The sequence below is a fragment of the Triturus cristatus genome, chromosome 7 (genome assembly GCF_964204655.1).
Source record: "Triturus cristatus chromosome 7, aTriCri1.1, whole genome shotgun sequence".
Classification (NCBI taxonomy): Eukaryota; Metazoa; Chordata; class Amphibia; order Caudata; family Salamandridae; genus Triturus; species Triturus cristatus.
In genome coordinates, this window is record NC_140590.1 from 570,899,481 (window position 1) to 570,926,232 (window position 26,752).

General features: G+C 43.1%; 1 protein-coding gene and 1 long non-coding RNA gene across 4 annotated transcripts in view; one reads left to right on the top strand and one right to left on the bottom strand.

The window, feature by feature from the left end:
- ACSF2 (acyl-CoA synthetase family member 2) overlaps positions 1-26,752 on the top strand; it is a 720,413-nt gene that overhangs the window by 437,789 nt on the left and 255,872 nt on the right. For all 3 annotated transcript variants that reach the window (XM_085617105.1, XM_085617107.1, XM_085617106.1), the window contains exon 10: positions 22,470-22,546. In XM_085617105.1, the coding sequence (XP_085473231.1) occupies positions 22,470-22,546 (77 nt within the window). The remainder of the gene's footprint in view (positions 1-22,469; positions 22,547-26,752) is intronic.
- Positions 1,810-16,974, bottom strand: LOC146810149 (uncharacterized). The gene is made up of 2 exons (XR_014966551.1): positions 16,662-16,974; positions 1,810-3,890 (listed from the first exon to the last, which is right to left on the bottom strand). It is a non-coding gene; the product is annotated as an uncharacterized LOC146810149 (long non-coding RNA).

Here is a 26,752-nt window from a genome sequence, read left to right on the forward strand (position 1 = left end):
TTTCTGTGAAATTTCTTCTAAGTGTCAATTTCTGCAAACTTAAAATATTCTTTAAAAATCGTATAATGTCTGAAAACGTAATTACTTACCTGTTTTGGATAAAGGTCCCAGTACTGAGTCTAGGGACCCAGTACTGGATTACAAAAGTAACAAGAACATACTATACCTGCAACTTGAATTTTCTTCCATAGGGAATCATTGACTGTTCTCTATGAAATTTCTTCTAAGTGTCAACTTTTAAAATAGCAAAATATTACTTAAAAATCCTTGTAGTAACCAAGTCGACTTGTATCACTTGTTTCTAAGTACTGTCCCAGGACTGAATCTAGGATCCAGTCCTGGAATCCCAAAAGTAATCCTGAAAGTAATCTATTGCAAATAACTTGAAACTTCCATTGAACTCAATGCATTTTTGTGTTTGAAACTGTGTTGCCTATTGCAACAACTTGTAACTTTCTACAAAAGCCAATTGCCTTTTGCAAAAGTATTTATATAAAGCCTCTCATTCTGAGAAAGTATATTTTAACTCCTATTGTTGGTTCTAAAATAAAACAGACATATTTTTTTATATAAACCATTGGCCTAGAGTTCAGTTATTGAGTGTGTGAAATCATTTTGCTGACTGAGTGTGTACAACAAATGCTTTATACTGGCCTCTGATACTGCCTTACTGCTAGACCAAGCTACCACTTTAGAGAGTAAGGTTATATCTAACTTTAGCCTCTGCCAAACCTCTGGGGACTGTGGACTCTCTACACCCTGTACCTATTTGGGAACAGTATATACAGAGCCACTTTCTCACAATCGCAAATTTGCAATTCTCTATTTTGCAATTGCACTTAAGGAATTGCAAATTGCGATTCCTTAAGTGCGATGTAACGAGCACCCAAGTTGTGCGATTTCTCCTTAAGAAATCGTAAATTACCACCAGCTTCAAGTTGGTGGTAATTTGCGATTTTTTTTAAAGATGCACTTTTTGGCATTTTTCAAAGTGCCATGTGGCACAAATACATGTCCTTAGGGCATGTATGTGCGCCACATGCGCACACATGCTCATTTCAGGGGTGCATCAGGGTGTCCTTAGGACACCCTTGCACCCTTGAAATTATTCTCAATTCGCGATTCTCTAATTGCGAATCGCTAATTTTGAATGTCTTCCCATTCATTCCTATGGACCTCCTGGCCCATAGGAATGAATGGATAGGTATTCCTTAATTGCGATTCACAATTTGCTAATCACAATTAAGGAATTCCAAGGAATCGCTAACAATTTGTGAATTTTTACTTACATCTCGTTTGCGATTCCCAAATAGCGATTCTCAAAAAATCGCTATTTGAGAATCACAATAAGAGAATTTGATACATATGCCCCCAAATCATACGTTCAATAAACGTAAAGCACATCAGGCTTCACAGTGAAATCAAAGAATGATTGTTTTCAAACCATAAAGGTCTATTAAAGATTAAAAGTTCATGTAAGGGAAAATCATCAAGTTGGTATCGATCAATAAATGAATAAATAAAATAAAATGAAATTCAGATCAAAGTTATAAAATGAAGAGAACGAAGTAGCACTGATTCGCCTCAAAGAGAAAGATTTAGAAAAGTCTGTTCTTCCATTTGGAGAGTACCCTGAAATCTCCTACTCTGCTGTAAACTAAATCGAAAAGTGGGCACAGCATTCTCTGAAGTATAATATACTTTGCACTTGCTCAAATTACGCAATTCTAACATTTGCACACCTGCACACAGTTCCTATAAAATGATCTAAACAGGTTAGAACTAAATGATACAGTCGCAAACTCATTAGCTTCTCAGAATCTTTCATAATACAGCTTTTTTCAGATTCCTTCACACTTTCATTATCTGTAGCAAAATGAGATACATGGGCCAGTCTGTACTCTGTCGGTGTTTCAGTGAGCATACTACCAATTATAACATTCCATGATTATCATAGTGAAAAGAGCATGTTTCACATGGGAAAGAAAGCAAAAAAAATCAAGTTTGTTAATTAGGACTTCAGATTACCCAAGAAATAAAATGTTCACGTCACAAATGATGAAATCACACTACATGAGCCATTTGAAATTGCAGACCTACATTAGTTATGGTCAACCTAAACGTGAATAAATACAATTCTCTTCAAGTAACATTTGCGTCTTTGTGTGATAATGTTGATTAACTGCCAAAACATTTAATATAAGAAAAACCCTCATGGATAATTCAGCTTTTAAATAATCGGGAACAACAATTTGAAATAAGGGTATGCATGATTGGTTCAGACATTACACATATCTTGAAGTTAACTATATTACACTTTTGCCATGCACTGCTTACTATCTCACATATAACTCATGACATGTTCTATGACATCATTAATAGCATCAATGCAACATCTGAAATGACATCATTGATGAAACACTGCATGGCTGGGGCACAAGGTATAGTTATTTCAGATCTGCCAGGCTGGAGCTCTGCTGCCCTGAGCTGGAGATTTTCAACTCCATCAGACAGTGACTGCCCTTTACAATGACATGCATATTGTTTTAGAGTCCTGTTGCTTGTTCAAGGTGCCACAGGGCAGGCAGGCACTCTTGGGACACAACTGCTTGGAATGGGATATTTTGCCTCTGGTGTCATAGAGTCCATTCCACTGCAGAGCAGAAAACTGGGCCAAGCACACCCTTTCCACACTTAAAACTTAGGGTAGAGGGGGCGAGCATTCCAAAGTGTCTCAGGTAGTGTGGGAAGCAGAGTCTCAAAACTCAAGCAGACAACTAATAAACACAATAAGTTAATGTCCACTTGCTTTAAGAAAAAGCGTAGTTCAATCACACCATAACTAAATGCTATGCATACGAAATATGCGGCACTATAAGGATTGTATTTCACAGATGCAACAGAGGTTGCTACACACGGAAGCTTTGGATTCAAGCACAGGTACAGTCTCACAGTGGAAATGGAGCAGATTTCCTGAGGTCTGTCGCCTGTCCCGTTGAATAGGCAGGTCTCTTAAGCTGGTTGCAATAACCTCAACATTAGTGCTACCTGAAGTCAAGAGTAGGTGTGCAGTTGCAAATTTCATGGTGTGAGCAATAGCACTTTCAGTTTCAGGGGCTAGTTGTGGGCCCCTGACTCTTCTCCATGTCCGGTGGATGGAAAATGCGGTGGCACACATAGGTGAGGGATCCCTTCTTCCAGTCTGTGGCGCAGCAAAGGCAAAGACAGCACAGATCCTCTGAACTTTCTTTGTGGCAGGCAGTAGAGCAGGCACAGAGGCAAGTCACGGGTTCACGTTAGTGCGTCTTGGGTATGCAGGGAGGCCTGGACACCATCAGGCAAACTCCCATTGCAGTTTTTGTCTCCTGAGCTTCTCCTCTCGCTGGGCTCAACAGCTGTGCCTTTCCTCCCTCAAAAGACCGCTCATGTGGTATAAGTCACTCCTTCTCTCTCCGCAGTTAGGCTCTCAGGTCTTAAACAGACCCACAGCTCACCAGCATGATGCACAGACTTGAGGAAATGTCCCCTCACCTCTGGGACGCTGGCTATCAGCGATACCAGCCCTACATAACAGCACCTCTCGGAGTACTGTGTGGAGTATCCCCGTCCATGGCCAGTGAAGAAGCTTGGAACTGGAGCAAAGTGGGTACATTTGCGCCTCTTTTTTTATACACAATTTCTAGTCATCGAATGTTAATGAATGGGTTTGGTGTGTGTTCTTTTCACATTTCATTTTCGTTCTCCAGTGCAGACACAGTATTTCTGTAAAGTCAATGGCTCTTCGAGCAGACAGTGACAAGGCTGGTTCTAAGTAGGAGTGCCTTTAACTTGAGCTCAGTATGCGTGAAGCTTTGCACATGCCTGACATCATCCTTCCTGGATGCATCACTCTAGAGAAAGATAAAGGACAAGACTTTAATCTGAAACTTCCCTACCCTCCAACTGCATCTCCTGAAACACCCTTATTCTCACACCTTCAACCAGATGGCAGTGCTCAGGAAGGATTAACCCACAATCCCCTACTAAAAAGGATGCCAGCTCTGTTTCTATCCATCCATACTTCACATGTCATGGGCAGCAGCCTCCGGTTCAGGAATGCAGGCAATACATTCAGACTGTCTGGGAGGCTGCATCACAACCACAGTCTTGTGCCATGTCAAACCAGAGGCAATCCAAAATGGATCCCAAAGGCTGCAGCATTCACACACTTGCAAACTACATGGAGTCCTGCTGACAGTCACCATGCATACAAACACACACAGCATATTATGAAGGTTGTCACAGCAGGGCCTGGTCACGATATGTAAGTGGAACTTTACTCGAGTGGTCCTGTAGGCATCACACACTCACTTTGAACGGGTGAAAAGGCCTCTCCAATACTATGGATTCAAAAGAGTGTGCTGTCACCACTGCAGACAGCACATATCCCAAATGACACCGATCCAGGCATTTAGGTATCCTGTCCACTGTGGTCAGGGTCTCCAACCTTTTGAGTAATAAGAGCTGCTTATGTTCAATGAAAACGATCCCAAGCTACTATTATTATTAGTGTTGTAATGGTGTTCCCATCAGACAAGATTAAATTGGAGGCCACCATATGCAAGATTACTAGAAGTGATCAATTCAATGCATCCGGCTGGGTTGTCAGATTGGAATGCCCCTACATGGATAATACAAAACTGCTATAGTTGCAATCCTCCTGCACTGAGTCTCCCCAAATGGCACATGATTTATAACTTAAATATCCACTTTAAATATATTTTGGAATTTCTGGCATTTTTCTCCAAACCACAGCTTATTAGTTCTGAAAATACACACCTTTTTGATTGAATACATACTTTTAAATTTGGTATGCATATACTAATTCAGCCAAGCATCTAATTTAGCAGGCTGGGATGGACACAGAAGAGCTACTTACACATAGCTGGAGTTCAACAGCAGTTCACAAGCTACTCATTAGAGAATCCTGCACTAGAGAGTACACTTTTTAGCGCCCTTCCTGACCTCACAGCTAGGACAGGGTCTCGTCATTTTGGGCTTAGAACTCCATTTACATGCAGGATTATGTGTCCTGGGCTGAAAGAAATTGTGATAGATGGAGAACCAAAGGTACAGATCAATTTTTTCGCTAAGCTGTGAATTAAAATTTTCTAGTCGTTAAATTGAGAATAATTTTTAGTATTTATTAAAAAAAGAGTCCATATTGGACATCCATTTGGAGGCTTGTCTCTTTTTACCCTGATAGATTCATTTCATCACTTAAAGAAAAGAAAACAATTGTTAAAAACTTTGAAAAGTTGCAAGAAAATAATCAGAGTGGCCCAAGTATATGGACAACTGTGCCTTTTTCTAAAATTTGCAAAGGGACAGATCACATGAACATGTGCGTTTTGTTTTTTAATTTAGCACTGCTTTGCATGCTCAAATTCAATTTTCCTCATAGAGAAAACCTTTTGGCTTTGTTCTATATGCACCAAAAAAGGGGTCTCTGGATAAACAAACCTTTAGTCTAATGGGAAAACAGCCTTTGACCACACAGGCACTACAAAATAATTCCATTACCACTAATCAATTACCACGCAATACCTTTACCACACATTTCCTTTATCACACATTTTTACAATGTATATGCCTTTACCAGGCATGCCTTTACAAAAAAATGGTAAGTATATTTAAGGTAAGTGTATGTCACTGACCATGTCATGCGTGATGTAATATGTGAGGTTATAAGCAGTGCATTGTGGGTACAGAAGGTATATTTAGCTTGGGTAACTAGAACTGATGAATTTCAATGGTTTTGATGAGCAAAATCTGAGCCTAACTTTAACGTCCCTGTAAACTTTGTTTTTTTCATTGAATTTCTTAGTTTTTTAAAAATTCAACTTCCTATCTATAACGTCCCTGTAACTTTTGGTTCTTTCAGTAAATTGATATGATTTTTTTACTTTCTAATCCTAACTGTAACCCGTCATCCTGAAGAGTGGGTGTATGAGTGGCTATGAGGGTCTGTGAGTGGGTGTGTGAGTCCTCAGGTCATACAAATCTCAGAATGCACGTTGAAAATATACTGCACATTTGTTCTGGACTGCAGTGTGAAATGTAAATCTAGTCAGTTGCACCAAAACACTGCAGTTACTAATTCAAGTCATCATAGGGTGCATTGGAAACGTGCGCGAGCGTAATTCTGATTGGTGGTTACATGTTAGTCAACGTTCGAATCGGTCGAAATCAGGAAGTGTCGGCCGCCATTTTGTTTGTTTTCAGTGCGAGAGTGAAAAAGGAAGGTGGCGAACGTGAAAAGGGGGCAGGGTAGAGAGTTCCTGACCCCCTAGCCTTTGTCAGGGGGTCCCTGAAGGACCCCGAAGGCAGAAAAATAAATGTAATTTTTTTTTTTTTTAAATCACGGGGGTGCGCGCACCGTGCGCGCACGGTGAAAAACCCCCAAAAAAAACCTTGCAAATTCACTTAAACTATGGGTTTCACACATGTTATAGTTAGGTGGATATTTCACTCGTAAAAAACCAATGAAATTCCCCCGTTATAGTTAGTTCAGATAACTATAACTCGCGCGACCGCCACTCTATCACAAGGATGATGTCATCAGTGATGTCATTAGTGATGCCACTGACCATGTCATGAGTGATGTAATATGTGACGTCATGAGCAGTGGATTGCGGGCGCGCGAGTTATAGTTATCTGAACTAAATATAACGGGGGAATTTCATTGGTTTTTTATGAGTGAAATATCCACCTAACTATAACATGTGTGAAACCTATGCTTTTTTAAGTGAATATATATATGTGTATATTTATATATGTATGTGTGTTTATATATATATATATATATTCTCTGAAAAAACCATAGGTTTCAGGGACGTTATAGTTAGTTGGACATTTCACTCGTACAAAACCAGAGATATTCCGCTGTTATAGTCAGTTCAGCTAACTATAACTCGTTCCCCTACAATGCACTGCTAATGACGTCACATATTACATCATTCATGACATGGTCAGTGACATCACAGTGATTTTATCAGTGATGTCACTGACCATGTCATGAATGATGTAATATGTGACGTCATCAGCAGTGCATTGTGGGGGCGCGAGTTATAGTTAGCTGAACTAACTATAACGGCAACATTTCTCTAGTGTTGTATGAGTGAAATGTCCAACTAACTATAATGTCCCTGAAACCAATGGTTTGTTCAGTGAATTTCCAAGGTTTTTTAAATGCTCATTTCTAACTATAACGTGCCTAAAACCTATGGTTTTTCATTGAATTTCAATGGTTTTTTTAAACGCTAATTTCTAACTATAAGGTCCCTGAAACTTATTGTTTTTTCAGTGAATTTCAAAGGTTTTTTAAATGCTAATTTCTAACTATAACATAGCAGTCGCACTTGCAGAGTGGTGGAGAAAGGTGAGCATGGCCTTCAAACACCTCTTAGCAATTCCACTGTGTGGGATTTACTGGAGGTAACAGGAGGAGTAGTTAAAAACATTTTTTTTATTAAACAGGAGGGGTGCTAAGTGGCCCCCTCCCAGGCCACTTCTGGCCCCAGGGACCTCATCCCCCGGGGCCGGCCCTTTCCGTTGGGGACAGGGGGGGAGCTCCAATGCCCCCACAGTCCCGCCGGCTCCCTGCCTCCTGCGGGAGCCAACATTGTTTTTCCACAAGGGGGGCTGCTAACATGCAGCTCCCCTTGAGGAAATGCAATCTGCTTTGCTTCATTGGAGCAAAAGCAGGTTTCCCTGCTTTCACTTCAATGAGGCAAAGCAGAGTTTGCTATGGCAGGGCGGGAGCCGCACGGCTCCCGCCCTGCCATTGCAAACAGCAGTATCCCGAAGGGTGGGTACCCCGGGACACTGCAGGAGCCGGCCCTGGGGGTGGCGGTCCCCAGGGCCATCAAGGGCTCCAGGAGGGGGGCCACGCAGCCCCCCTCCCTTTGTCAAAATAGCTCCAGGGAAGTGGTGGTTCCTGGGGCATGTGGAGGGGCTCGAGCCCCCCACACATCTTTTAAAGGTGGTCCCTGAGGCAGCGTGGGGAGATTGGGACCCCCCCCACAAATTTGTTTGGGGGGCCGCAGTGCCCCCGCTAATTAATATGTGAGTGCCTACGGGACCTGGCCCACACAGGGGCTTTTTCAAAACCAAGCGCGGGAGCCCGTGCTTTGTTTTTTTTAAATAATTTCGGTGGGATTCGCGACCCCAATGCGATTTCTGCCACAATTATTAAGAAAAAATGCTTTTTTTGGCCCATCGGTGTCCTTGTGGGACCCCCTGAGCAGGCCTAGGGGGTCAGGGTGTTTCTACCCTGCCCCTTTTCTTGTTTTTTTTAACCTTTTTTTCACTGTTATCTTGTGACTCGGTTCCACAGAGTCACAAGGTGGCTGCCAACACTTCCTGGTTTAGAGTGTTGGCAGCCAATCAGAATGAAGCTCGTGCTCTGGAGGTTTCGTGAACCCACCGCTGCCCCAGATATCGTAACTTTTTCTTTTTCTAATTTCTCAGGAACTACTGAACGGATTTACACCATTTAAAAAAAAAAAGTTGTTTTCTGAACCAAGACCTACCTTTTTGCCAAATTTTGTGTAATTCCGTTCAGCAGTTTGGGCTGTAGCTTTGTCTAAAGTTTTCTCTGGAAATTAACATGTGGAAAACGTGTTTTGGGACCCCCCTTTTTTCTCGGCCCCGCTTGACGAATCACACCGAAACTTTCAAGACAAGAGCTGACAGGAGTGCTACATTAGTTCTGAAAATTTTGCTAAGATTCGTCAAACGGCGCCAAAGTCATTGGCAAATCAAAAAACGCTTTACCTATGGAATCTAGGTCCTAACTATAACTACCTTCTGGCGACCGCCAGTAGGTAATATTTATAGGTAAAGGCATGCGTGGTAAAGGCACTGGGTTGTAATTGTTGTGTGGTAGAGGCATGCATTGTAAATACATGCATGCTAATGTTATACAACCATCTAATCTAATTTGTTTTCGGTCTCTTTTGCTCTCCTTTGTGCCACTTATTTGTGACTTTTCTCTGGTTTTGCCTATTGTTTTTCTGTCTCTTTTGCTATCTTTTGTGCCACTTATTTGTGACTCGTTTCTCCGGTTTTGCTCAAACTGCCTCTTTGCTCAGTTTGTGCGGTTTCTCTGTCTCATTGCCCCTGCCTGTGTCCTTGTATTCCTGCTTTTTTGTCTCCCTCAGTGTGCCTTAACTTTTTATCTCCTCCTTCTTTCCCGTCTCTTGCGCCTCTCTCTGCCCCACCCCTTACCCCTTGTGCTCCTCCCCTTCCTAGAACCTGCTTAATGGCAGGCCACACTTGCATGCATGCTATTCAACACCTGCTCGATCACCAAACATGCCACAGAGATATAAGACCTGCTACACGACCATTCCCTGGACCTGCACCAGACATCACAGACTTTGTCGCACCCCTCATCATCAACTCCAGTACCTTCAGCTTCCTTGAAGACCTGAACTTTCAGCTGGAAAACCTCATGGATCTAAATTTTGCAGCTCTCATAGAAAACCTCAGAAACCTTATCCTTAACCGAGCATGTTATCAGGCCTAGCCAAGCTGCTAGACACACATTGGACCCAATTTCCACCTCCCTCAGCAAGATCACAGTTGACAAGCCATCACCTGTGCCTTGGACACAACATGCTATTGTCATTTCAAGAATTTTGTTCTGCCCCACTACAGACCTAATACCATCAGACCTGCAGCTGCAGCTGGAACAACAACTTCACAGCAGAGGACTGGACTTGCACCCTTGCCATGCTCCAATCACAAGCACACCAGTAGCTTAACCAAAAGCCATTAAGTATTTCAACAGCTAGATCACCAAATGCGCAGACACCCTGGCTCTCCTCGAGTGCAGCAGTACTAGCCCAACCACAGGCAAGCTAGTACACAGAGGAACTTAGGCTGACAAAATGTCACTGCAAGCAGATGACACACAGTTAGATAATGAGCCATTACAGCGCATACAAAAACATTTACAAATCTGCACTAAGATGTTACCACCAGCAGATCCAGAACACCAAGCTCACAGTCTTGAAGACTGCATCAACGCCGGCACGAACAGAAGCAAGCAAATCTTCACTATCGTCAACATTTTCACCACACCTCCAGCTGCCTTCAGCAACATCACCCCCTCATAGGACATCTGCAACAAACCCTCTGAATTCTTCTGTAAAGAAATCTCCTCCATGTATGGCAACTTTAACCATCAACCGGACACTGCCATCCTCACACCTCAGCTTACCATTGCAGCTGAAAAATGAACCCTGACCATGTGGCTTCCCATTACCACTGATGAGACCACAACTACCATGAAGTCCATCCAACCACTTGGGGGTCCCATCTGATCTCTGCCCCCACTACAACTTCACCAATCAGCGAAGCACTAACACCTCAACCCCCTCCATTGATTCATCCACTTTCCCAGACACCTGGAAACATGCCATGTCACTTTCCTGCTCAAGAAACCATCTACCGACCCAGTCACACTAGTCCACTACAGCCGTGCTTCCCTCCTACCACACCTGACAAAGACCTTGAAGAAACTCATCAAAAACCACCTCAACAACCACTACAACCCCCAGCTCCTCAGCACCACACAGGCCGGCTTCAAGCCCAACCACAGTACAGAAACAGAGCTTATTGCCACCACAGATGACATCCTAAAGATCCTAGACAAAGGAGATACGGCAGTCCTGGACCTCTCTGCAGCATGGGACAGTGTCTCACACCCCATCCTCATCAAATGCTTACCCGGGATTAGCATCCACAGACCTCCTCCCCACTGGAACTGCTCCATCTTAACATATAGAACATAAGCTGGCAGCAATGCACCTTACTCCTTTAAATTCCAAAAACTCATATGCGGAGTGCCTCAAGGTTTATCCCATAGAGCCACCCTCTTCAATGTATACATAATCGTTCTGGCCATCATCATACGTGCATATGACATCAATAGCCTCTCCTACACTGATGACACACAACTCAGACTGTTCCTTTCGGTCAAGTCCACCAACACAAGAAACTAGTGAACCCCTTGCATGACCGAAGTTGCCAACTGGATGGAAGCCAACTGCTCAACCTCAACACCGACAAGACCGAAATGAACTCCAGCTGAACTTGAACCTCACCCATGCTCAACACCAGTGCCAGAAACCTCGGGATCATCCTTGTCAGCAAGCTGGACATGACCGCACAAGTCAGTGCCTCACTGCATCATGCTTTCACACCCTGAAGATGCTGAGAAAGATCTTCAAATGGCACCCAAGCAACACCAGAAAAGCTGTCTCTCAAGCCCTCGTCACCAGCAAGTTGGACTACCGGAACACCCTCTAATCTTGTATCACCAAGAAACACACCAGAAGACTACAAACCATCCAGAAAAAAGCAGCCAGACTCATCCTCAACCTTTCATGCTGAACTCTCAACACACCACATCTTAGGGACCTCCATTGGCTCCCTATGCACAAACACACTCAGTTCAAACTCCTCACTCACACGTTCAAGTCACTACACAACTTAGGACCCACCTACCTGAACAGGTACATCCCCTTCCACTAATCAACCAGACAGCTCCACTTCACAGGACTCTTACTCGTACACATTCTATACATACACAGAACTAGATCCAGAGGGTGGGCCTCTTACATGATTCCTAAAGATTGGAATGCCCTCCCACTTCATACCAGAGCCACCTCCTCTCTTCTTGAATTCCACAGGAAGCTGAAGACCTAGCTATTTAATTAACCACCTTGCTCCATGCAAGGCTAAGCACATACTCCTGCTTAGCGCTAGGATACCATTACAGGTGATAGTGCGCTTTATACACATAAGAGAACAAAACATTCTATGGTTAGAGATGGGTCAGGCATTGGGCTCCCCATGCGAAGTTTGAGTTCACCCTCCGCTTTTGGTATAATGCTGAAAGCTTAATAGTCTACTGCTGCTCGGCTACATTTCTGTTATACAAATACTTAGAGTATACAATCCAACCAGAACATGAGACTTGTGGGAGACACCAGTTGAAAACTCTTGAAATCTTCAAAGAGTTGTACTCGGGACATCATGTTGTCTCTATTTGGTGTCTAATTGGTGCTCTGAATTTCAGGCATTTGCAGTCTTGGAATAGACTGGGAATCAGCTGGACTCTGATTCCAGCAGTATTATTGAGCCTGAACCAGCCAGCCTCAGTGAATCTTTTCAAATGTTTCCTGGTGGAGTGTGTGCAGCAGACACAAGGACATTCAGGGGGCTTGCACAAATCCAGTTCCCTTTACTGTGCTAGACTGCTGTCTGCAGGGCAACTGCTTTTGTTTTACTACCAGTACTGCCTGGCATTCAAATGGATCAAAATGGGGACAATTGCGAATTTCTTTATTGCAAGTTATGTTTCCAGCAGGTAGCAGTTGGAGGTCAAGCAGATTACAGCTAGAACTTGTCTCCAGATTCAACAAAGCTTCACTGGGGTTCACGTGTTTCAAAGTCACCAAGTGCAATTTGTGTTTTTACTGAAACAGCATTGTGCTTCGATTGGGAGCCATTTTAGGTTTTGTAGCGTGGGGGTGATATGGTCATGTTTTTTAGCTCCTGTGACCATTTGTGCTGCAGCATTGAGGGTGGCTCTCATGGGGGCTATGTGTGCTTTGGGCGCTCCAGTGAGTGTGGCATTACCATAGTCTAGTCTGGATAAAACAAGAGCTTGTGTTGCTGTTTTTAGGTCATTGGGCGGAAGGAAGGGTTTGATTTTATTGAGAAGTTTTAGGCTGTAGAAGGCGCTCTTAGTAGTGGAGCTAATGTGGGATGTCATGCTTAGCCTTAGAGTCTAAAGATATCACAAAGATTTAGCTGAGTCGGATAGAGTAAGCTTGCAGTTTAGGGAGTCCAGGTTGTTTAACCACTCTTGGATCTGTGTGCAGTGGTTGAGATTGTAGAAGGCCATGATTTCAGTTTTTTCTTGGTTTAGTTTGAGATGGTTCTGCGATAGCCAGCTTTGAACTTTTGAGTGTGGAGTTAAGTCGTTGAATGTCGGAAAGGGAGGATATTTCTAGGTAAAGCTGGGTGTCGTCGGCATATAGATGGTACGAGATATTTGCTTCTTTTAGAATGGTGGTGAGGGGTTCCATGTAAATGTTGAAGAGTGTGGGGGAGAGGACCGAGCCTTGTGGCACTCCTCGGGTTAAGGGTGAGATGTCTGATATGGAGCTGTTGATTTTGATGAGTTGGGAATGGTTGAGAAGAAATGAAGAAAACCAATTCAGAACAGTGCCATCAGCTCCGATACGCTTTTGAAGGGCATCTAGCAGTAGCTTGTGATCAACTGTGTCGAAAGCCGCCGAGAGGTCAAGGAGGACAAGCAGGCAACATCTGTTTGAGTCAAGGGAGCTGTGTATGTCATCTGTTATGCTCAGTATACCTGTTTCAGTGCTGCACCCCTTCCTGAAACCGGACTGGTGTGGGTTGAGTAGGTTGTTGAAGTTTAGGTGTTGGTTGAGTTGTTAGAGAACACATTTCTCGAGAATCTTTGCTAGCAAGGGAGGTTTGTGATGGGTCTAAAGTTCTTAAGCTCGCTCTGGTCTGCATCAGGTTTTTTTTAGCAGGGGGGAGACTTGGCCTAGTTTGAGGCAGTCTGGTATCAGCCCGTTGCTTAAGGAACTGTTAATGATCTTGGTCCATAGAGGGGTTAGGGTACCATTGAGGTTTTTAGCCAGAGCGGCAGGTAGAGGGTCTGCGAAGTGGGGTGAGGGTTTGGCGTTGGCAATCACCAAGGAGATGACTTCTTCAGTAAGGGATTTGAAGACCCTCCACCTCCTGAGTCTGGAGTATGGACTTTAGGATTGCGTTTGATCGGTAGTTAAGGCCGGAGGAGTCACGGTTCTAGGGATAATGGAGTGAGCTAGCGTTGAGGAAGTTTCCGTTTTGGGACAAGAGTCACTGGGTTGGGTTTGTGAGTGATGGTCTAAGGAGAGTTCAATTTTGTTGATTTTTCTCATTGAAGAATTTGGCTAGGTGGTCACATTGTAGTTTAGGTAGGGGGATTTTCTTTGGGAGGTTAGGAGGTTTGATTTCGGATGATGTTGAAGAGTTTTTGGCTTTGTCAAGGGTGTTTTGAAAGAAGGTGGCTTTCTCTTTGAGGATTCTAGTTGAAGGTGGGTGCAACAGTGAGTTAAACCCATGCAACATGCACAGTCACTATGTGGGTGAATACACTGTTCGAGTGTGTTCATATGTTGTCCCCGCTGCTTATGACCTGGAATAACAAAGTTTAGATTTTTTGAATGGGTAACTAGATTTCAGCCACCTCAGAACAATGCTGATCTAAACCAAGACATTCTTTTACCAAAACTCCAATGCAACCAAGCTCTACCCACTCCAATGTGGCAGCCACAAATGCCAGGCCCCTCTTAAACTATTTCAAGCCTAAGACTCTCTTTCAATAGGAAAAACACAAAAAGCAAGGGTCTGCTGGCTTCTGAAATGACAGATTCTTGAAACTGTAGCAGTTTAGGGCATGACACCTGACTATTCATGTATAATCTCTCTCTTTTTTCCTACAGCACCAAGATACTACATTTAAGGGTGCACTAAATAAATGCACTTAAAATAAAATAACTGGGTTTCTTCCATCCTCCAATGTTGGTAAGGTATAGTGGCTACTAGATTCTAACATGATGCTGGCTGACTTAAGATTAGCTTTATGCTGTCTCAATCACACCACCCCACTTCTTCAACATGTGGGGTAAGGTTTTGATGTTTCTTTCTGAATTTAAAGTTATGATTCAGAGGGATGATGTTTGACCTCCGTAGCCTTCTCTACATCCCACTTGTAGGTTATAAAGGCTTCATCTTTTAGTCCCACCTTCCAACAACAACTGCGTCACTGACTCCCCTTCGCCAATTCTTCCATAAGAGAATCAGCAGATGCCAGTTGGCTGACTGAAGTTTAGGACTTCATAAGAAGTAGCTGTTTTCCATGCCATCAGTCTCACCAGGCATGTAATAGAATGATTAAGATGTTGGTGAAAGGCACGTAGATGGCTGAAAGTCCATCTCGGAGGCTTCAGAATAGACACCCTATTGCTATCCATTAACCACCTTGACGCCTTAACCTAGAAGGGTGGCTGACTGTTCTTGAATAAGATGTGTTTTTTCAAATGGTCCATTTTCTGCTGCTTTCATCTCTGCCACCTCCCAGAGTAGCTCATGGAGGATTGTATTCCAGGATCTTTGTGCCACACATTTTCCACTTGCACCACTTACACTTTCATTTCAGAAGCTGTCATAGATTGCCAGTCACTAGGTGGGATGAAAGACAGATTTTAGTAAGATTGCCAGTCATCAGGTGGGATGAAAGACAGATTTTAGTAAGTTGTTGCAAAGCAATAAAAAACAAAACAATATTGTAACATGATGACTATTTACAAGGCCAAATGTAGACCTGCTGCCGTGTACGGGTCTGAGCTTTGGGGGTTATGTGAATGTTGATGCACTCCAACTAGTAGAAAATACATTCCTAAGGCACCTTCTTGCCCTTCCGAATAGCAGCTCAACTTTTGTCTGCCAATCTGAACTAGGGAGTTCCTTATTTAGCAGACGTGATCAGGATTCAGCCAATTTTACTCCGGCATAAAATATCGTCTTCTGTTCATACTACATTTAATTGGTCTATCATTAAAGACTGCCATAGATCAACATCTGCACTTAAAACCCTCTGGCGCAAATTCGTACATAACATTTTGGTGAATATTGGCCACCCTGAGTTTTTTGATTATCCAGAGCTCTTGATTACTATTTAAAGAAAAGCCCTTAAATTGAAACGTCTAACACTAATTGAGGAAGTGAGGTTATCCACAGAGATTACGAAATCTTCCAAGTTGAGGAATCAGATGATCCTGACTAGCCCCAATATGCAATTTTATTTAGTCAATGTGTATAATCAGCCTCACAGGTACGTGCTGACCCGGTTTCGGCTGGACATTTTCCATCATTTAACCAGCTTTCTTACTATCAATAAAGGGTCGTCCGTCCTTGTGAAATCTCCTTGTGACGACATCTCCACCCAGAGTACGATGTGCATTGTCTTCTTCTGTAAATACTATTCTGATCTGAGAAAATGTCTTATTAAACCCTTGTTATTACAATTAGGTTTTGTAACATTTCGACCAGCTTTTATGTATATGCAATCTGTCCCGGACTTGTATATATGCGCTGTATTGTCTCGGTTTTTATTGGTCGTTATTAACTGTGTGGATTAAACAAGGGGAGGCCAGAGAAGGAGAGGCAAGTTCACAATGTTTTATTGATCCCAAAACAAAAATGTAGCAAGTAAATAGGTCTTTGCTCCTTAATGGCAGGGGCCTAGCAGAAGTTGAACATATGATTCTTCCTTCTCTTCCGTCAGATGAAGGCTGTCACTCTCAAAAACAAAAGAAAGAAAGAAAACGGATTCAGAACAGAATCACGAATAACAGCAGTTTGGGCGGAAAAGGGAGTGAGGAAGAAGCACCCAGACCGTCACCCGTGGATTATCAATAGGGTTAGGAACCCAGGGACTACCGGAGCCCTCCCTCTACCCCTGGAGGATCGACTAGCGAGGTTCTGATGGCTCTTTTAGAAAACCACCCACGAACCCGGGCACGTACCTCAGGGAGCCACGCACCTGCTGGGGCGTGGCTGGTGTCGTCGCGGAACCGGAAAGGGTCTGGTTCCCTCTCTCGTAGATGTTCCCGGTTCCCTCGGTCTGCGTCCGGCTCTTTCTCGCGGCGGTATCTCCAATTCCTCGGAGGTCTCTCGTGGTCTGGCGCTTCGGTCTCGGGCGGTCCACGAGGTGTGGTGGTTGGACTCTCCAGATAGCTCTCAAGTTCTCCTCTGGTGTCCTCTTCAGTCCGTATGTCCGGCACAGCAGCGCGCTCTCTGATTCCTATGCCTGCTTCAAATACTGGTTCTTCCTCATACGTCATTCCGGTGGGATCATGTGACGAGGTCACATGGGAGAGGACGTCATCGGAGAGACGACCGAAATTAAAGGGGCCGCTGGTTTCCAAGTAATGTGGTTCCCTCGGGGACTGTAAACAAACAAGCATTTACAATGCAATGGTCTCGGCATTGGTAAGGTTAGAGCTATTGGCATTGCTCATGACATTATTTTTCTTTTTGTTTTTAAAACATCTCTCTCTCTCACAAAAATAAGACTTATTCTTGTGTGAGAGAGAGAGAGAGATGTTTTAAAAACAAAAACAAAAATAATGTCATGAGCAATGCCCATAGCTCTAACTTTAACAATGCCGAGACCATTGCATTGTAAATGCTTGTTAAATAAGGGGGAAAAACAATGTAAAGAAATTAACAGGATTAAATCTACTAAAAATGGTACTTAAGTTCAACGAATAAATACTAATTAGTACTTGCAGCTTATGTGTGCTGCAACATGTGTTGTGTGACTTAAGTATCCTTCCTGAGATCAGATAAAGTTTACTTATTCAAAGGCCATAATGATATTTCCTTTTCCAGGTGGATGTTAAGATGGTGCTCTGTGGGAGCACAGCTGCATGTCTAATCGACCGGTTCAGAGAACACTTCAGAAAAAATTGTGCTGATCCACAGAGCTGAATCCAGAGGCAGACGTGATCCGTTCCTATAGCTTCCTAATGTGGTTAGGCAAAGCAGAAGGAATTGTCTTCTAAGCACGTCCTTCAGGAGGTGGAAGGGAAGTCTCGGAGTCACCAACCTGGCATAAATTCAAACTGTTCACTGTGTCTCCGCCTCCAACACAAGTAGTGCCAGTGGGTCTGACAGCAATGCCTACATTACCCACATAGTGATGCAAAGCATTAAACAAACAATATTGCCACCCTGCAAAAGGATGCAGTAATTATATAAACCAAATGCAAGCACTCCAAAACACACAAAATCTGTTAACCTTACCTTAAAAACAACTACCCCCCCCCCCCCCCCGCCCTGTATACCACGAAGCATTCTTTGGAAAGCAGCACAGTTTTAATCTAAAAGCAACAAACCATTGCAAGTCAATGGAGGTTACCTCACTTGCTCACTTGTAGCAGCATCCTTGTTCTTAGTGTCCCAGTTGTTTGTATTGCTTGCTTACTGTAGCGCCTTGACAGCAGGCTTTAAAAAAATAAAAAACAACGCAGATTAGGTACAGAAAACAACATAAGTGAAAAAGCGGCAGTGTAGAGAAATCGACACTGTTTAATCCTGTATCTCAATTTGTAAAGAGAATACAAATACAGTAGACCTTAAAAAACAAAAACGCAGAATAGGTGCCGAAACCAAACCTAAGTGAAAACGGGGCGGCATAGAGAAAGCTACACTGGTTAATACTGTATGAAAAGTACATTTGCAAATTAAATACAAATAACTAAGTGTAACTTATCGTAACCATAATTTAGCAACTTCCCCGAAGATAGCAATGGCCGCAGATTCCCTACTAAAGTACGCGAATCAACATTAATACAAGCACATTCCAAATATTACAAAATCCAACAAAATTTTCCTTACTGCAGCATACAAAACTGTTCCTTTATTATTAATCCATGCCCCGAAATAGACTTATCTTGTGCAGGTGTCCCCATTGCTCGCTTCCTGGAGGGCCTTGAAAAAGTCCTAAAAACCAAAAAAGACAAACAGTGATTAAGGTCTGCAAAAAAAATGACGAAAAGAAACAAACATATGGAATAAAGCCATACACACTGTGTCCTATTTCTCCACAAAATAAATGTGCAAACAAAATACAAACATCCCAAACTCCTTAATAGGTGCAACTTAGCTTACAAAGGCTGCACCCCGTCCTGTTCTACCGCTTACCGGAACATTCATGAAGATACCGATAACGGCAGAATCGGGAAAAAAACCGAGGTAGATCAACAATGTAGAAAAGCATTTTGAAACATCCAAAACACAGCCAAATTGTTGTAAAGTTAGCATAGAGACATACACACTGCGTTATATGTCTCCCCAAACGTAATGTGTAAAGAAACCTAAAAAATAGATAAGTTAAACTTACTGTACAAAGGCAGCGCCCCACCCTGTTGTACCGCTTACCACGGAACCTTCTCGAAGGTACCAATCCCTGCAGATTCTACAGTAAATAGCAATTTGGAAAATAGTTTGAGAAACATTCAAAACACATCTAAATATTTGTAAACTAATCATAAAGACATACACACTGTATTATATTTTCCACACCAAAATAAATATTTGAAATCAACCTCCAAAAAGCTATAGTCCTAAATAAGTGTTACGTACCTTACAATGGCTTTGCCTCGTCCAACCACTCACCATGAAACATTCAAGAAGATACCTATCCACGCAGATTCGACATAAAACGCAGTAGACCAACAAGGTGAAAAACTGTTTCCGAAACCTGAAAATGACACCTCAATCTTCTATCTAAATAAGTTAAATTTACCTTACAAAGGCAGTGCCCCATCCTGTTCTTCCGCTTTTCACGAACATTCACGAAGACAACGTTCCCGCAGATTAGTTAGAAAACTACAAACATCAATTTCAGGAAGCATTTTCAACACATGATAAACACATCTAAATGTACGTTAAGTATACAGACCTACACAGTGTTATATTTCCCCCAAACCAAATATGTAACCAAAAGACAGAAACGCAATAATCCTAAACAAGTGCAACTTCCCGTACAAAGGCTGCGCCCCGCAGTGTTCTACCGCTTAGGATGGAACATTCACGAAGGTACCGATCCCCGCAGATTCGACAGAAATCGACGAACTTTATCAATGTTAAAAAGCATTTTGAAAACATTAAAAACCACCAAAGCTACTTTATTTAATGATATAAAACGCTTCCTTTATCTAATGAACACAGTTCAAATACCTTACTTGCACATGGACAGAAATCGACGAACTTTATCAACATTAAAAAGCATTTTGAAAACATTAAAAACCACCAAAGCTACTTTATTTAATGATATAAAACGCTTCCTTTATCTAATAAACACAGCTCAAATACCTTACTTGCACGTTAATCAGCAATGTAGATCAGATTTGGAAAAACATTAAACACAAATCTTCTGGAAAACAAACACACCACTGCCTTTCTCCGAGGCGAAGCAGAAATGCCTCGGAGAAAGGCAGCAGCGCTTTCGGATTCGGGGGCGTGTTTGTCTTTTCTCTCCTCCAGCCATTGGCTGGAGGAGATAATGAGACTTTCTGCAAAAAACACGCCCCCCGATCTGAAAAGGACGGGGCCTGATCGGAGTGACGGGACCTCTTCTCCACTGGCTGGCCAGCATTGAAGAGGCCAGCCAATGGAGAACAGGGGAGAAGAGGGGCAGGTTCAAGCCCCTCTTCTCCAAAACATTAAATCTCTCGACATGGTCCCGAGACCTAAAAACAGGAGAGAGGTAAGGGGGTAATTGTCCGTCATCGTCTCCCTGCATCAGCTCCTGAAGGGGCGTCTCGTGACACTGTAGGAAGCATCTGTAGAAACGTTATTAACTATGATGAGGATGCAGGTTTTTGTTTATGTTTGGTCTTAACCTGCATTTTCTTCTTCTTTTTTTTTAACCAATTATTTAATTTTTATATTGTGTAGCTTTTATGATTCACTATGTGATTTCTAATAAAGCTTATTTTGATTTGATTTCTTTTGAATATGCCACAAAACTTTAGGAATTGTGTTTCTTTTACTCTGGTGTCACATTTCTGACCTTCCAAGTGACTTTTCATGGTCTTGGGACATCTCACTAGGTTTAGCTTCTGTTTATTTCAGGGTTTAGATGGGTTTATGACTTCACCTTATCCCTAATGCACAAATCAGATCCAATAATGTTATATTCAAATGCAAACAGTTTCTTACACCATTGGGTACAATAGTGATAGACAGCGCACACAGAGCTGCTAGCATAATCACTCCCCCGCCACTTTCGCCACCATTTCATGTGGTCTCAGTCCTTTCCTTGAACCACAACAAGTAGGGACTCCTTGCCCAGCTCTCATCAGCAAATGTGTCCTTTTAAGTGTTTGTAAATGTTAAACGGTGATCCATTTTTCACCTTGGTTGAGGGGTTAACATTGGGTTTGAGGTTTTCCAGCTGCATCCGCTAGGCACTGTTTTGCGTGACTGCTGCTGCTGTGTGCCATCATTCACTCTATCTATGCCATACTCTTCACTGGCATTTCCATCCTCTCCTGTTTCCAGGTGTTGCTTCCTTATCCTTCACCGTTAATCATAGACTTCCTGAAGGCAGGACCCTTTTTCTACTATACCTTTTACTGCTGTGCTTTGTTCTCTATGCTTGACTTTCTTCTGGGATGTCACTTAGAGTTTGACCAGATCTGTACTTGGGCAGCTATACAGTGAATTCAGAGACAGGTGGTGGCACTAAATCTACTATTCCATTAAGACGAGTTCAGTATTTTGTTGGCAGCATCAGATGGTGCCTGTCTCAATGAGGGCTCCTTTCATAATGTTAGGAGTGGGATGAAAGAAGAGCTGGACTCAATTTAATGAAGATTATTCGTATGTAATTGTGCATTATGTAGGCGCTTACAAAGCCGAGCAATATTACCCTCTGTTACGGGTGTTAGCTGTGAATTAGCCAAGCCACGATTCATGGGAATTGATGCTCTCTGAAATCAGTTCTTCTACAAAGAGCCGTAAGACAAGTATTTAGTTTGCGCTTTGAAGATTTTCCCTTTTTTTTTAACGTCTTTAATCTGTCCTTTCAGGAGTAGAGAAGCAGGGTGAAAATTCACTCTTGCACCATTGGTCACAGCTGCCTGTGATGTGATGGTCTGTTACTAGTTGGTACAAGGTAGGGAGGTTTGGAGACTGAAGCTCTGCAAGGGAACCCTTGTGTAGCCCCCTAATTTCCCTACCAGCTTTTGTGAGTTTTCAAGAGTGTAAACATTTTGAATTTAGAGGTGTCTTGGGGAAAATCTATGGTGTGCGGAATGATCAGGGGCACTCCTAGTCAGCCCTATTCCTTGTGCTTGATGGCACATGTCTGTCTGCATCTTCACTATGAAAGATCTAGAATGCTCACTCAACTAGAGTTTGGTTGAAGACCGAGTCAGTACACTACAGGGAGAGCTAGTAAATGTTTCAGAATGTTCTGGAAGCATGAACAAACTGATGTAGATGGTCCCTGTTCTGCATTTCTTACAAAGCTTTGATCTTTTGGAGAAGTCACAATAGTATATTTGTAAGCACAGACACTTCTCCTAATGCTGATTGTACATAACCTTAAAGTCCTTGTTGTGGCAGCTGACAAAATATATTTGACTATGTTTTAATGCAGAAAGAGTCATACAAGTATGGTAAAAGCCAGCATGAACAACAGAAATGTATCTAGGTGACTGGATTTTACTGTAGACAGCACTATGGGCAGTCTAAATTGACCTTCCTCTCTCTCTTTGTATATTTATCTGACAATTCCTGTTTATTTTTCCTTCGTTAAGGAGTTATGGCAGGATCAGTATGTCCTCCTGAAGTCATGAAGAAGGTGATAAACAGTCTCAACATGAAAGAGGTTGTGGTAAGTCTCTGCTTTCTATGGTTTGAATCTGTCTGTGGGCTTTTTACTTTTTTATTGTACTTTTAAGCAGTTCAGTTTTGCAAAAATGATCGTCAACAGGTCAACAGATCAGGGGAGGAGCCAGCCCATCATGGCCGCTCCGAGCTGATGCTCCATGTTGAACCTCCTTTCAGCTTCCCGAACGGCATCCCGCCGCACAGTTTTCACACCCAGAACAACTATTTTGCAGTCGGAATGTCGGCAGATCACCGCAAGATCTTTGTCTCCCTTCCCCGATCTGGCATCGCAGAGATATAAGCCGTGATCTCCCCACATACGAATACGCTACGAATACACTAAGATGGCGCCTGGTGAGCAGGGAGGTCTTACCCGGGGCCGAAGGAACTGCACCTGGAGGTCGTCAAGCTCCGTTTCACCCAGCAATCAACATTCCTGGTCCTTGGCTCACTTCTGGAACTGAGTGCCACGCACTGCAGTGTCTAGCAGCTGGACGGATGGGGCTCCAAAGATGAGCGGTCAACGGTGAGCAGGGGAGAGAGCTCTGTCCACGCCGGTGAGACGGAGCGCGCTTCCACTTCACTCGCCATCCCCATTGGAGAGCAGGAGCTCCGTGGGAATAAGTGGGGCGATCCCAGCTTGGACGCTGTTCAGCTGTACTCTTTGCAAGTACTTTTGTGAGCAGAGGGGACCGACGCCGGACCCCAAAATGGCAACCGCAGCAAGGCAGACCCGGGGGCCCTCAAATCTGGACAGTGTTTAGTTTCTTTGCACCTGGCAAGGACTACTCAGCAGAGTGCATGGTGAGTAGTTGATCACCCTCTTGCAGCCCCTCCGCTATTTTGCCACTCCTTCCATATTGAGAGGAAGGCCCGCCGGGAACAGCCCGCAGAGACCCGCGTCTGATGCCAAAATGGCGAGCACTTAAGACGAGGAAGGGATGGCTGAGCGCGAATAGCCGGTGAGTGTTCCCCCGTAGACTGAGGGGAAATACAAGCAAGCAAAGCGACAAGGAGGACTTAAGCTCCATATAGCACAAGTGCCAACAGGCTTCGTTAAGCAGAATTTAGCTACCTCTATGCCTGACCCTAACATGGCGGCCAGTCCCCGCATAGCCCCATGTGTTGTGGAAATAAACAGGAAAAGTGAAGATCACATCCCTACACTCAGTGGGGACTGGAGAACTAAGCGGTGCTAAAGAGGATGTGGAGGGGTTACAGGGAAGCACTGTGTGGACCCAAGTAAGCAATGCGCTTTGAGAGACCCTCAAGCAATAGTGATATAGTCCAATCTACCCATCAGTTGCCATGAGTAAACTGCAGGCAGTGATGAGTATTCACAACAGAGATGAGGACTATGGGACAACCATGAGATGCGAGCCTACAAGCACTAAGGTAGAGGTCACGCCAGGACATAGACCTTGTGGAACTTTCCTCGGACAGGGAAGACCTAGCTTTTTGGCTGATGCCCGGTGGAGCTAACTGATATCTAAAGAGGAGATGGGTTGTGGAGTTCCCCCTCGGCCGTCACCTACCCAGCCGGACTTTGGGCAGATTTTCCTTAGTCTCGCAGTCTTATCCCCCCCCCCTTCCCCTTCGCCCGACCCCTCTACGCTCCATTCATCTCGTTTTACTATGATCTTTAAATGTTTTCCCGTGGAGACCTAGCTATTTGGCTGATGCCCGGTGGAGCTACCGGATAGCTATTGAGGAGATGGGCTGTGGTCTTCCCCCTCGGCCTTCACCTACCCAGCCGGACATTGAGCAGACTTTACTTCGTCTCTCTGCCTTAGCTCCTTCCACGTTACCCTTTTACTCTACCCCTTACCCTTCGACACGAACCAACTGATGTATTCTCTGTAACTATGTGTAACTTGTAACCTATGTAACTTTCCTCAAGTGAAGCACTCCTGATACCTCCGGGTCTAGCCAGCGCTATATAAAACTCAAGTAAATAAATAAAAAATAAATAAACAGGTTTTCCTACTATTTCTATCATGTAGATAAGTCTTATATGAAGAACGTCTGTAGTCAACTAAGTGCATATAATTCTTCCTTGATGATGAAAGAGGTTTGTTGGGTGGTGATTAGCCAGAGTGGCTATGGCTCAGCATGTCTCCTGGTTGAGTCAATCTTAGAACTCTCAGACGTTTCTTTCCTGTCCATACTTTACTTACATTAAACCCTAAACCAGAAATGTATCAGCATGTTCCTAGAATTGGCACATATTACTACATAAATATTAAAGTTAAACTGGACACTGAGATGAGAGAGACTGTTAAAAAAAAGACTACACTCCAAATCAAAAGAGGCAAAGGAGAGAGGGTAAACTACAGCACAGTGCTTTAAAAGACAACCTTAAAGAAGTACTACTTGTGTTGAAGTGTAAAGGGCACAGAATTTAATTGATAAGCACAAGGGTGTTGAATTTGATTAAATATATACTAGTCCAAAGGATGGGAATATTCAAAAATGCACGCATCCTGTAAAAAGTCAATATATGCTTTTTGGTGACATGCATTGAGGTGACAAATTATGGCAGCCTTTTCATTATGTCAAAACACTGATAGTACTCTCTCTGAGAGTTTATAATGCCAGAGCTCATATTATACCTGGCAAGTCTGATGTTGCTACCTTTACTCAAATATACATATAAGATTGGAAGTATGAAGGAAGCGGTAGTTCCAGGGTTGGAATGCCTTGTGACTCTGTGCACACCCGCAAACCTAAATATTTTGGTATATTTACCAACTCCTCGAGAGTGGAAAATGTTTTAATTTTACTCCCGACAAGGGCAGAAATAAAACTTTTTCCAGGGTGGGAAAATAAGTGGGCTTAGAGAAAGTGAAGGGACAGTGAATTAGCATTCACTCAACAGATTTTTACTATAAGCAAAAGTATTTTTGAATATTTGCTCATACAAAAATTGAATTCTATGTCAGGAACGGAGGCATTTGTATTTGGGTTCTTTACTCCCATATTCAAGTAGCATTACAAGCTCCAATAAACATACTACTAGCAGATTTAAAAAAACTCAAGACACGATGAAAGAACTACAAATCACTGACACATGAGCGCCCTCCACGACGTTCATCAATCTCCTCCATAACCGTAATCTTTTCTTTGAGTGGTCCTCTTTTCTTCTTGCTTTGGTGGCAGTTAATTACTTCTAGGAGGTCTGGTTGTTATTGCATATTGTTCGTTAACCTGCTTTGGTTTCTGATTCCAGGACTCGCGTGGCGCAAGTCTTTCCCTGCAGCGGCATGTGAGCATGGTGTTTATTCTTTGTGGGGGGGGGATGGTTCTCCAAACACCAGGGGGCACTGTCGAGCAGTACCTTCTGTGTGCTGCTCATGCAAGAGGCATAGAGTTGGCAGCTGGCTCATAGTGGTTTGCTGTGCACCCGCATTTCTGTGTAGAGAACTTTAGTGATAGTTTCACTTCTCTTTCCATTCTACACTATGGAAGGTCTTAGATAGTTTAGTGCAATATACACTTAGTGACCAGTGGCACAAACCTCTCCTACTCCTCTTCTGACCTGATGCTACTTGTCTGAGGGGTGCACGGTTGTTAAACCTCCTCCTTTTTTCTGCTTGGTATCTCCTTGACTGGATTCCATGATGAGGGTTTTTATTACTCTGATAAGACTCTCTCAACGGCCCTTGTCTCCTCAGTGAGGCCCTTCAATCCTAGGGCACGCAGCTGATACTCCTGTCAACATACCATTCTGAACTCCTCAGTTGGCTAAAACAAAGGTCAAGAGGGCAGAAGAATGCCACCATAATGCTGTTAGTGTTTGCAAAGCAAGTTTTGGAGACCGCTGGAAATTCCCTTCCCCTTATCACTGTGGACCAAGGGGTTGACACAGTGTTGAAAACTGAGGTTCCTGGTCGGCAAAATATATACTCTGTCTAAACAGGAGCCACAATCCTAGTCAGGGTAAGTCAGATACACAATCTAAATTAATCTGTGCCTTTCCTCTGGTAACTTGCCATAGAGCAGTCAACCGTAAATTAAGCAGCAATGTGTAAAGTATTTGTACACACTTTAATTACAGTAATACCGTGAAAATGCCACAAAAAACTCCACACAAGTTGAGAAAAATAGAGATTATTTATGTGAATAAAACAAGACCAAAACGATAAAAAGTCAATGAGCAGAACTTGAGATATGAATTTTTAGTCAATAGCACTAAAAGGGGGAGGAGCCT